The sequence below is a fragment of the Rana temporaria genome, chromosome 12 (genome assembly GCF_905171775.1).
Source record: "Rana temporaria chromosome 12, aRanTem1.1, whole genome shotgun sequence".
Taxonomy (NCBI): domain Eukaryota; kingdom Metazoa; phylum Chordata; class Amphibia; order Anura; family Ranidae; genus Rana; species Rana temporaria.
In genome coordinates, this window is record NC_053500.1 from 47899361 (window position 1) to 47912655 (window position 13295).

Sequence of the window (13295 nt, forward strand, 5' to 3'; positions counted from 1 at the left end):
TCCTATGCAGATCAAAGCCCATACCTTTGATCTGCAGATGAATGAAACTGAACACATAAAAGTAACAATGTCAGCTTGTGTCTCTATCTCGTATCTTTTTTTTTTTTTTACAGTACGTCATTTTGACAGCTGGGAATTGCCAGCAAGTGTGTGTTTGTGCGTGTGTGTGTGTGTGGGGGGGGGGGGGGGGGGGGGATTGCGACTGCATCTAGGCTACACCTTTCTGTTCTCCAACAAACTGTTTGGGAGTGTGTAACGCGCCCAAGGTCCACAACTGGTTAATATACAACAGACTGGGCTCAACTGTACAGAAAATGTATATTCAATGGTATTTATTGAAAAGATTTAAAAGATATATACACAACAGTACAAAAGCATTTCCAGAAAATTTAAATATGTCATCACACATCTCCCATTTACAGGTGTGGACATTTTTACCTGCAATTTATGAAAGTTACTTGTTTCACGTAACGTTATTAGGACGTTACATTTAAGTCTCTCTTAGGGCCTGTGTTGACAAGCGTTTATGTCTAAATGGTTTTATACAAGTCAACGGGATTGCAAAAGCAGTTTGTTGCAGTTTAACCCTTTTCGCTGCCAGAGCAATTTTTGCATTTTTTGCACACGTTTAGAAAATCATTTTACATAAAACCCCCGAACCATTATATATTTTTTGAAAGCAGATATCCTAGAGAATAAAATGGTGGTAGTTACAATTTCTTAAGTCACACGATATCAGCACAAGGGTTTATGAAATACAAAATTTCAGTCAAAAATACGCCTAAAGCGGACCTTCAGTAATTTTTTCATCTTTCCATCTATTAAATAATTCTGCCTTTGTTGTGTTAACTTTTGTAAAACATTTTTTTTCTGCCAGTAAATACCTTATACAGCCCACTTCCTGTTTCTTGTCTGGTCATTAGCCTAGGTTTATAACATCATGCACAGCTCTCTCTCTCACTCTCGTGAGAGTTTGCCAGGAAAGGAGAGGGGGACGAGTCATTAGAGAGCTAATGAGAGCTGCCGATGCGCGTCTCTGTGTCTGTGTAAATCCAGGAAGTGAACAGGCAGCAGCTTCAGCTGCCCACAGTTAAAATGGTTGCAGCCAGACTCAGTGGAGGGAGATTTCTGCAGCATATTTGACAAGTACAAAATCGCAGTATATATAAAATAATGTGCAAAGTGGTTGGAGGGATCCAACATTAGAGCTGGGGTCGATTTTGGCCCCCAAAAACATCTGCGATTTAAAAAAAAAAAAAAACTTGATTGGCGATTCAAATCGAGTTTTTTTTCCTATTAGACACCACGGCGGTCCTAAGATTTTAGGCAAGGCCGCGGCTTCAGCCAAGTCCGTCGTGATCCTGGGAAAGGGCTGCGGACTAGGCCGAAGCCGCGGCCTTGCCTAAAACATCCTGCCCGCAGATCGCTGCGATTTTTTAGGGGAGGCTGCGGCTTTAGCCTAGTCCGCGGAGCGCTGGTCCTATGGAAAAAAAAAATCGATTTAGTCAAAATCTGAATCGATTTGCCCTCGCAACTCGATTCAAGATTGAAATCGTTTTTTTCCCCAGCCCTACGCAACATATTGCCCAATTGTTTGGTAAAGTATGAAAAATGAAATACGAACTTCAATCGGTTAACGTGGCACCAAGTCCAGTAGGAAAAATTTACAATACCTCTATAAAGATAGAAAAAAAAAAGACTTTAAAGTCTGCCACTCATAACCCCAAACAATATACAGGAAATAAAGCACTAGAGATTGTCATATAGCAAAACAATATACAAAGTTTATTAAGCATACATTAAAAGGTATTGTACCGTTTGTCCCTGGCAACTAGGGCCCACAAGAACTTCAAACTCATCTCCCAGTGGTATCAGTTCCCGACGCTGCTCAATCTGATTTTTTCTGCCCGTTTCAGAACTATGCTGGTGTTACCATTCTGCCAGGGGCTCCCTCTTGCATATCTGGTGGGAATGCCCCCCATCCATGATTTATACCACTGTTACAGGGGTAACTGTTCCCTACACTCCACAAATCACTTTGTTCTCCATCTTAGCCAGCTCTTTTAAATGTATCCTTAGGCATTATTTGACAGCAGCGAGATTCCATTGGTGGACGACCCAACTTCCTTCTTCGACTTAGTGGGTTACAGAGATGGATTACATTGAGGGGATGAAGTCCCTCCTGGAACACGAGCTGGATACATACAAACAATGCCATCAAACATGGCTCTCTTGAAAGGTGTCCATGGAGTCATATGAACTGCGAAACGTCCTTGTCGGACAATCGTAGGCCTTTACTTGGTTTGAGCTTGTGTGAAGTCTCTTCTGGTTGTCCACCCCTGGCTGTCTTAGCCTTTCTTTCTTCCCCTGCTCTGTTTCCTGCCGTTTCTTTACCTCCTGGCCTCCCCCTCAACCACCCTTCCTTCACCTTTTTACCTTTCTCTCCCCCCCCCCCCCATTTTTTTTAAAATTCTTTATTCAATATTAAAGACCAGTTAATATTGGATTATAATTCACACCGATGCTGTGAGTTCGTGGCGTGCTCACATTTCTTTTGAGCGTAGTAATTGGTGCTCTATAGATTGAGACAATGTTTCAGATATATGTTTTTTTATTTTATATTCTGAAGACCGGTTGTTGCGTTTTCCTTTTAAAACTGAAAAGCTTGCGGTTGCACCTCTCATCGCTGCAATTATGCAGGTAGCCTCTGGTTTCCATGACGCATGGGATTGTGTGTATACAAGTGTGGGTAGACTACGTGGCTCCGTTCCCGCTGTCAAAGTCCCGCCTACGGACGTAACGCGTAGGGGGAGGGGCTATGTATGACGTCACCTGTGGAAACCTTATTGTTTTTTTTAGCTATAACCAGAGCGCTGTTCAGATGCACCAGGTACAAGTGCTTTACTTGTAAGTTCTTTTAACAGTTTTTAAATTAATTTTGAGATAAAACAGAGCAGATTCTGGTATTATTTTATCCACATATATATTCCGCAGAGAGAGATCGTCTTCTGTGCCATTGATTGACCATTGGAGGATTGTTATCTCCACAATGTGGGAAGGCTTATTCAGACTTTTTGGTCATATTAATGAGGTGAGCGGCTGATATTTTTGGTGGATGGGCTAGACTCACTTTGACACTTACATGCTTGGCTTAGACATACATCCTCACAGTGGCAAACACCCAGGGCCGTTTGAAGGAATTAGGGGGCCCCAAGCAAAATGGAGGCCCCCCCGCACGCACAGCGCAGAACCACAGCAAGCAGAAAACCAACAGCCGGGTGGATGGAAGGGGTGATGGTGGGGCAAGATGAATCACTAGTACCCCAGCATAGCATGAAATATAAAAGAGGGCTCCATATGGTGTAGATCAACCAATGAATTTTATTTATAAAAATATCTTACAAATCAGTGTAAATATAGCCAATAAAAGTTATCACAAAATGGTAAAATATGAATAAAAGCAATGTGGGAAGCATAAAGATGCCAGCATGACCTACCTGATCCCTACACTGACCAACCTGATCCCTACAGTAACCTATCTGATCCCTACACTGACCTGCCTGATCCCTACACTGACCTACCTGATACCTACACTGACCTACCTGATCCCTACACTGACCTACCTGATCCCTACACTAACCTACCCGATCCCTACACTGACCTACCTGTGATCCCTACACTAACCTACCCGATACCTACACTGACCATTACACTGACCTACCTGATCCCTACACTGACCACTACACTGACCTACCTGATCCCTACACTGACCACCATTACACTAACCTACCTGATCCCTACACTGACCATTACACTGACCTACCGGATCTCTACACTGACAAACGATGTCACTGTTCCATCAAATGCTCCTACTGTGCCCCCCCTGTCTGATAGAGGGGGTGGCTGGAGAGAGGGGGGTGGCGCCCTTATGGACACACTGCCTCTAGATAAACAAGACCCCCAGCTAGGAAGACTGTGTGTGTGTGTGTGGGGGGGGGGTGATAAGAAGGGTCCCTAATAAAGGAATCCCCCTCTCTTCCCCCTCCAGTTATGAGGATTGCAGAGGGTGATATTAGGGGACCCCCATCCAGGAAAATAGGAATTCCCCTCCCTCCCCCACCAGTTAAAAAAGACCCCCAGCTTGGAGAACTGCAGGGGGGTGATGGGAGGACCCTGCTCACCCCCTCTAATAGAAAAAAAGAGCACTGGCCAGGAAGACTGCAGACCCCCCCCCCCCCCCCCAGAAGGTGAATAGTGTGTGGTTACTAGTGACTGTGAACAGATGCAGAAAGTCATTATACACACAGCAGCCCCAGGGGGGGGGGGGGACTCACAGTAAGATAAGGAGGAAGAATTTCTGCACAGCTCCGATGTCTGCAGCTCTGGGCTGTCACTGCTGCCTCTGTTTTCCATGCTGCTGAAACTTCTCTCCCTTCACCAAGTGTGGACAGACGATCCCAGGCTCTGCACAAGGGGGAGGGTGGAGGCGGGGAGAAATTTGTGCAGGGAGTTGAAGTGCCCCCTTCCCTTATTGGTCAAAGCTGTGAAAGCGGATAGTAAGGGAGAGGAGGATTGGTGCTACAGGGCTGCCACTGATTTGATCGGGTCTCAGGCAAATTCAAAACCAAGCACTAGTGCAGAGGAGGAGGAGAAAGTGAAATCCTCCTCCACCTTCAAGCTGGGCAGTGACGTCACTGGTTGCCAGACGCTAGGCGGCTATAGCAACCAGTGATTTGGTGTATAGTCAGGTGGAGGCAGAGCCAAAGCTATGGTGGCTCAGTCCGCCTCTGTCCCATGATTTCCTGAATGTTCCCAGTGTTCTTTTCATTCTGGGACAATGTACGTGGGCACCCTAGTTGGGGGCCCCAAGCAATTGCTTGCTTTGCCTGTCCTGTAGTGACGGGCCTGCAAACACCCTGTTTATTTTTCTGTCGAGCTGTTGTGTATTGACCTTGTAGTGTTCAGCCAGCAATCAGAATAGATAGAGATATATATATATATATTTATATATATCTATATATCTCTATATCTATATATCTCTATATCTCTATATCTATATATCTCTATATCTATATATCTCTATCTATATATCTCTATATCTCTATATATATATATCTCTATCTATCTATCTATCTATATATATATATATATCTCTATCTATCTATCTATCTATATATATATATATATCTCTATCTCTATATATATATATATAGATAGATAGATATACATACACATACGGTATATAGATAGATAGATATATAGAGATATATATAGATAGATAGATTATATATATATCTATATATCTATCTATCTATCTATATCTCTATCTATCTATCTATCTATCTATCTATCTATCTATCTATCTATCTATCTATCTATCTATATATATATATATATATATTAGGGTTGTCCCGATACCACTTTTTTAGGACCGAGTACAAGTACCGATACTTTTTTTCAAGTAGTCGCCGATACCGAATACCGATACTTTTTTTTAATGTCATGTGACCGTTTTCAAACCACAATACAGACCAAAGATATTTTCTTTAGAATTATGAAGAACTGGTACATCATGGTGTGGGGCTGTTTTTTAGCATACGGTACTGGAAAACTACATATCATTGAAGGAGTGATCACTGTCAGTGCAGCTCATCGGTGCCAGTGCCCAAGCGTGCAGCTAGCCAGTGCCAGCTATCAGTGCAAATCAGTGCCCATTAGTGCATCAGTGCAGGGAGGCAGCTTATTAGTGCATCTCATCAGTGCCACCCAATCAATGCCAGTGCCACCTATCAGTGCCATCCATTTATGAGTGCCATTCAATCAATGCCAGTGCCACCTATCAGTGCCATCCAATGGTGCCATCCAATTTGTGTTCGATGTCACAAAAAAAAAAAAGTATTCTATTTTGGTATCGGGAGTATTTGCGCGAGTACGAGTACCAGCGCAAATACTCGGTATCGGTCCCGATACCGATACTGGTATCGGTATCTGGACAACCCTAATATATATATATATATCTCTATCTATATACTGTATGTATATATATATATATATCTCTCTATCTATCTATCTCTCGATCTCCATCTATTTATGTGTGTTATTTGGGTTGTTGTCTGCGCTGAATATATTTCTTTATTTGCTATCTGGCCTATCATCTCCTTTTATAGTTATGCTCCTGTTTCGCCCTATTTTCTTTTGTATCATCACTGGTTTTCCCCAGTAAACTCAGATTGAACATAAAATTCTAATCAAAAAAGGTGAATTGCAGGCTAACTGCTCCTGTCAATGAGTTCTGAATATTGTCAGAACCATTCGAAAACGGATGTTAAATTCAAGCCAGAATGCACCTGAACGTAAACGACATGTTCTCATTAACGCAAGGTTTGTACAACGCCTGGGGTGCAAATTCAAGTTTAGCGTAATATACTTATCAGCGGAAAAAGGGAAGCAATTTAAACCAACTTCTACACCTCTCCCAGCTTACATTCAGAACACCAAATACTCTCTTCTGACCGATCAATATTTTATTTTGCGGTTAGAAGTATTTCATTTCAAACTTTCTTCTTTGTGATTTGGTCTCTTCGATTTCATTGTTTACTAGAACGTTTTAGCATCCGTATTATTTATTTGAGCTGTGGAATTGTTCTACAAGACTGATGGAAATTCTTTTTGCGCACTGTGGTCTAGAAATAATTAGGAGCCTGTGACCTTGACAGAGCCGAGAAGGTTCTGACAGCAGGAAAAAGCCTTTCTTCCTCTGGGAGGATAGTCTTTCACATGGATGTATTGGTGAACTTGCTAAGAACAAATTAAAGATTGCTGTGAGATACCATTACCTTATGTCAGTCTACAAGGAGAGATGGAAGAGGAAACTAACAGAAAAGAGCAAAAAAAGGGCAAAATGGATTTCACAGACAAGGACACAAGACAGATACAGTACAGGGACAAACTTCAATTTTTTTTTTACTAAATTATTATTGTTATTATTCAGGATTTTTTATAGCGCCAACAGTTTGGGCAGCGCTTTACAATATAAAACGAGATAATACAGCAACAATAATATTCAATATATGAGGGTTAGGAGGGCCCTGCCCCGGTGAGCTTATAATCTAATAGGGAGGGACTGGTGAAACAAAAGCTAGTAACTGAGAGGGATGAACTGATGGGAGAAATAGAAGATTTGGTTGTTAGCTGAAGGCAGGATAGGCCTCCCTGAAGAGGTGAGTTTTGAGGAATCGCCTAAAAGTGGACAGAGTAGGAGATATGCGGACAGATTGGGGTGGGGTGTTCCAGAGGATAAGGGTAACTCAAACTGTGTGGAAAATTTGAGCAAATATATAAAATAATATAGCATTTACAACAACTGCAACACAGGCCATATTGTAATTTAACGAGAGGTACTCTTTATAGAGACATCTGGGGTCTATTGGACCCCTGATGCCTCCTCTGACCTCCAAGGCAGCTGATCAATCACAGATTTGAAAACGGAATTGATTAAATCCTTGTCATTTTCGGCTTTATCACAGAGAAGATGGGGAACGTATGTTGCTCCATCTTTTCTGTGGGCACCTGATGGCAGCAGTGGAGGGGGGGGTCTGAATCACTGTAAAAGTGATCGGGCGGCTGTATAGCTGCCGGGATCACTTTCACATTAAAGTAGTCTGCAGCCATGGTCCTGGTAAAACCACTTGGCAGGTCTCAGGATGGGAGGAGAATCAGGAAGACAATAGTGAATATTAATTCGCTATTTTCACACAATTGGGTGGGCTCTGCGCCCCGAGCCCACGTTTTTTTGAAGCCTACAAGAGCCTCTGGCTCTAATCACATGCTGCTAAAAAACAAAACATTGGAATCCATGCGTTCGGTTAGGGTTAGGTTTCTAAAAGTAATGCAGACGCTGCAGCTTTCCTCATTAGAACACTGAGAGTGCAGCTGGTGTATATAATCCAGACCCTCCATTCAGAATCAGTCTGCAAAGGACATGATGAAACAAACAGCTATTTCCTAAGGAGTAATAAACTGTAGGAATCTGCTACAAAATTTGTTAAAAATCCTTGAAATGCACATTGATCATCCATAGGGGATATTTTTTTACAACAAAATGTATGTTACTTCTTAAATAATAAAAATATGGAAGGGAAGTTAAAATAATTCAAAATTAGAAGGCCTGCTTATATAAAATGATAAACTGAATCCTGTATGTCCGTTTTCATATAAATTATTTTTGCCAAAGTATTTAAAAAATAAAAAATTGAAAACAGTGCCCAGGTTTAGGTGCGACGTTATTTCCATAAAAAAAGCAAGTTGCAGAGGTAGTCAGTGCTGTGTAGGTTAATATATTTTTGCTTAGGAATAGACATAACAATGATCTAAAGAAAGCCATTTTAATTCTCCATTGGGTCCATAGATTGAGAGGGGTGGGATTGAATAGATTACATAAAGTGGTATGAACCAGTAGGGGATTGAGCCAAGTCCTTGCTAGCTCAGGTGTAATGTAATGAATTGAAGAACATGATGGATTAACCCAATTGTTCCGACTCCTTCTACTTATTTGAGTATGTAAGTGCATAGTAGGCTGAATGTTGGAGAACAGTTTGACTTTACAAAGCGGAATCTACTCAAACTAAAATTTTGCTCTTACTGTATATTCTTATTTTGTGGATTTTACAGTGGAATTCAGTAAAATAACTACCCCGCTGGGTCAACCGGACACAGCGGATGACTGTTCAGTGTACCCGCCGCTGCCAGTAGCATGTGATCACTGTGACCAATCACAGCAGATCACATGACAATTTACATGAATAAAAGCTATCCATTCTGTACATTTGTTGTATACTGTGTTGATCTCTGATTAGTCGCAGTAATCACATAGTAAAGTCACCTCCCATCTGTATCATGTGATTAGCTATGGCCAATCACAGCTAATCACAATAGTACACACTGAATGAATGGATTTCATTCAGAAAAAAATTGTTGATTATAACAGTGATCAACACGGTTATAAGTGATCATAGTGTGAAAGAAAAAAAAATCCTGTTCACCTCCTCAGAGTAGTACAGTGTTACTATGCTCAAAGTATGTATATGTAGAACTACCCCCGAAGGAGCTGCTGGTTTGTTTTGGGTGGCATGTTACCTCTGTATCTCCGCCGTCTAGGGTACTTGATGAGAGTTGTAGTAAATGGAATACAAGAAAAAAAGACAAGAAAAAGACTTTGACAAAGCGTCTGGCACGCGAAACATGTCAGTCACGGCTCACCCCCATCTCGTTTGATGCCCCCACTTGTTCATAAGAAGCCAGTTTTTGAGACACTGATATTCTGGGAATCCCTCCAGTGACGCCAGCGTTTTGACCTATACTGCTTGTTTGTCTCTTCCACTGATTGGCCCCTGGAGTCACATGATCCTTGAGGGATAGAGTCCGGACTTTACTCCCTTCCCCTTTGTGTGACGCAGCGGAGATTCCGCCCCTCCCTCCTCGCCTTTGACCGACGCGGCGGCGTCTTCATACTGGCCCGGTGGTTCCCATCCAGGATCTTCCCCACTGCCCTACACCTTCGTCGCGAGGAGTGATCTCGCTCCCATCGGCCTCCCTGTTGGTCTGGATCCACAGCATTATCTTCCTCTGCAGGTGAACCGCACTAACGTTTACTTTCAGCGTGGATGTCATCTCCCCACTGCTTGTTTCCATCTCCCTGCATAGAGGCATTCAAACGGCTGTATCACCTCCACATACCACTGTATGTACACCAGTTGGAAGCTTTTAACATCCTCCCAGTAGTGATTTGAGGTTGTCATCCCACTATCACCATATGACTTCTGTACATGTGTTGGGGACCATTAATTAGATTCCATTTTAACTGTTTGCCATCTGCATATTACTTTTTTTCAGTTCATGTATATACATTGCACTAATTTTAAGACTATAAAGTGATTCTTACCCCACCCCTGAGCGCTGTATTTTTTGTTGTAGTAAATGGAATGTCCACTCAACAGGTGTCTTTTCTGTGCTTTTATTACCCAGCCAGGTAAAAACAAACAATTAAAAGGTGAAGGGATAGCAGAAATGGTGAACAACAGATTCAGGTGTATGTAGATGGGAAACAGTCCTGCTTCCAACGACACTGTACTTCGCCACTCCAGCTGGAATGGATTTAGCGCACCTGGACAGGCCTCTCTCACAAACCTGGCAGCCAGAATGTCACTCGGAAGTTGGGGCTAAGTCTCTGCCACAGACCCTCCCAATGGTTGAAGAAACAAAGTGGTTCAGAATCCTGCCTATTAGATTCAACACCCGGATCTCCTTCAGGTAGTTTTGGTTAGGTTACAGACTGATAGGCGACCAACGTCCAGCCTCTCAGTACCCGGTTTTCCTGGTCCCCCATGGATGGGCAGGCCCGTATTGGAACACCAGCCTCTCTTGGCACTCCTCAGGCAGACTCTCCACTGGACAGCTTCCTCCAACAGTACGGACAGCTTAGGACCTCAGCAGATTGGGGACCCAGTCGTTCACTGGGCCCCGGCATTAGATCAGATGCTCCGGGCCAACGTGGTCCCGGAACCAGGATCGCTGCATAGCACGCACACCCCAGAAGGCCATTTGCCGGGGTCCCGTGGAATGGCTACCCTGAAGGTGGGCGCCCCACGAGGAGAAGACCCAAGAAAATGGCGTCTGCCCCATAAATACCCCTCCCCAGCATGCACAGCGAGGAAGCCTCCTCCTGATAGGCATCCAAACCCTTGACTCCGCTGCTGCCACCTGTCGGCCTAAATACTGAAATTTGCACTTAAACCTGCAACTTTATAACTTTTGGAAATGCCAGTAAAAGTTTGGCTGTGCCAGTAAATTTTGGGTGTTGTGTCAGTAAATTTCAATCGGTTAGGTTGGCAACACTGCTTCCAGCAGGACAACAACCCTAAACATACAGCCAAAGCTACAATGGAATGGTTTAGATCAAAGCATATTCATGTGTTAGAATGGCCCAGTCAAAGTCCAAACCTAAATCCAATTGAGAATCTGTGGCAAGACTTGAAAATAGCTGTTCACAGACGCTCTTCACCCAATCTGACAGAGCTTGAGCTATTTTGCAAAAAGAATGGGCTCTCTAGATGTGCAAAGCTGGTAGAGACATCCCCAAAAAAACTTGCAGCTGTAATTGCAGTGAAAGGGGGTTCTACAAAAGTATTGACTCAGGGGGGCTGAATACAAATGCACACCACACTTTTCACATATTTGTAAAAAAAAAAATTAAAACCATTTATCCTTTTCCTTCTACTTGACAATTATGTGCCACTTTGTGTTGGTCTATCACATAAAATCCCAATAAAATACAGTTACATTTTTGGTTGTAACATAAAAAAATGTGGGAAATTTCAAGGGGCATGAATATTTTTTTAAGGCACTGTATAATTAAAGTCTTTGCAAATTAAATTTTTACGAAACATGTCAGGGCGGAGCTACGCACTGACGTCACCGCGCTCTACGTGACCCCGGAAGCACGGGCGATCGTTTTTTTGTTGTTATTACTGCCGGCTTTTTTAAATTGTTGTGCTTTTATCCATTGTTGCCATTGTAATTCTTTTTTTTTCATAAAAATTGTGGAAAACTTAAAAGGATAACGCACTATAGTACTCCCTTCCGTTCCCCCACAAGCTGTTTTTTCACATCCGCGAGCGAGTTCATCACCCCACTAGAGGGAAGTACCCTCTCCTTGCTGTTCGGATATCAGACGTGGTAAGAGTGGAGGAGTTCGGGAGCTGTGAGACATCCGTTCCTGGGATTCACTAAAGACCCCGCAGAAGGGTATGTCTGCAGGCGTGAATGACCTTGCTCTTATAGAAGGTCCACCGCAGCTGGTAAGGGTTTCATTCTGCATTTAGATGTGATTTAAGGAGCACCGTTTTCTACATCACTCTGGTGGCGGTGGGATTACGTCTCAATTTTTGGTTTCATCCCAAAGCAAAAAAAAAAAACGTTTTCTTCATTTGTTCCTTCAAATTGGATGTATTGACTTCATTTGTTGGACTTGGCTCTGTGCATGGACTCATTCACATATATATATATTCTCTGTTGTCTACATATATTATTTATGTCTTGGATTCACTACTTTGCTATTTGTATATATATGTGTGTGAACTTATTCAATTGAATTTCCTTTGCACTATTTTTATTAATGTGGCTACCCATTTATTGCATATTTGTGGGTAGAGGACACTTTTACATTATTTAGTGGTCCTTCCATACACACATTTTGTTTACTTTTACCAGTTAGACACTGTATTTGAAGTAGCGCAACTCTTTTTTCCCATTCCATAAATTATATATACAATTTCCTTTTTTTCAATTGTACAGTTTCGAGCATCCCTGCTCTTCATCAAGCTGTGTGATGCTCGAAAATGTACAGTTCATGACTTGTATGGATAATTTATATTCAGTAAACCTTTTGCATTGAAGACCACTCGTGTATATATACACAGTACACACACACACACACATACACGTTTTTAATAGCGATCTTACGTTTCATAGTGCCAGATTCCTCCTCCTCCTCATCATCCTTGTTTATTAACATGGTGCCAAGCTGGGTCGTCAGATGTTCATTTTCCAACATTGTGTTAGCAGCTTCTTCATTCATGGTACTAAACTCCTGCATTGTGCCCATGTCTCTGCCTCGCGCATTGACCATTGTCCCAGAATCTGGTTCATCATCATCATCCTAAAATAGAGATGCAATGGTAAACGACTACTACCGCAAGCAGTATTGTATTCTGGCAACTGTGTGTGGGTTACATTTGTACATTTGTTCAGTATAGTCACTTACAGTAAAACCTTGGTTTGCGAGCATAATTCGTTCCAGAAACATGCTTGTAATCCAAAGCACCTGTATATCAAAGCATTTTTTTTTACAGGGTATAAAAGAGAAGAGAGGCACCTCTAAGTGTAGCAATAAGTTGCTAAATGTTGTACCTTCATTAAATGTAACCATATTGCTACACTTAGAGGCTCCTCTCTTCTTTTTTATACTCAGTTGTGACATGACGCTACTCTTATATCAAGACATCCCTTGTATATCAAGGCAAAATGTATTAAAACATTCTGCTTGTCTTGCAAAACGCTCTCAAACCAATTTACTCTCAAACCAAGGTTTTACTGTATTTGTATTTCTTGTTCCTTTAATTATATCGTATCCGCATGTACATGCAGACCTATTAAGGGCTTGTTTATACGTGCTTTGACCCCTGAAGAGCAATACACATTCGGATTGTTCTTCAAAGAGCCTTTGACAGGTGGTGAGG

The 13295-nt window shown here is 42.2% G+C and overlaps 1 protein-coding gene across 1 annotated transcript in view; it reads right to left on the minus strand.

Annotated features, from left to right (window-relative positions):
* The window catches only part of LOC120919202 (serine/threonine-protein kinase 4-like), a 168245-nt gene that overhangs the window by 36386 nt on the left and 118564 nt on the right, over window positions 1-13295 (minus strand). The window contains exon 9 of the mRNA XM_040331245.1: window positions 12520-12715. Within this exon, the coding sequence (XP_040187179.1) occupies window positions 12520-12715 (196 nt within the window). The remainder of the gene's footprint in view (window positions 1-12519; window positions 12716-13295) is intronic.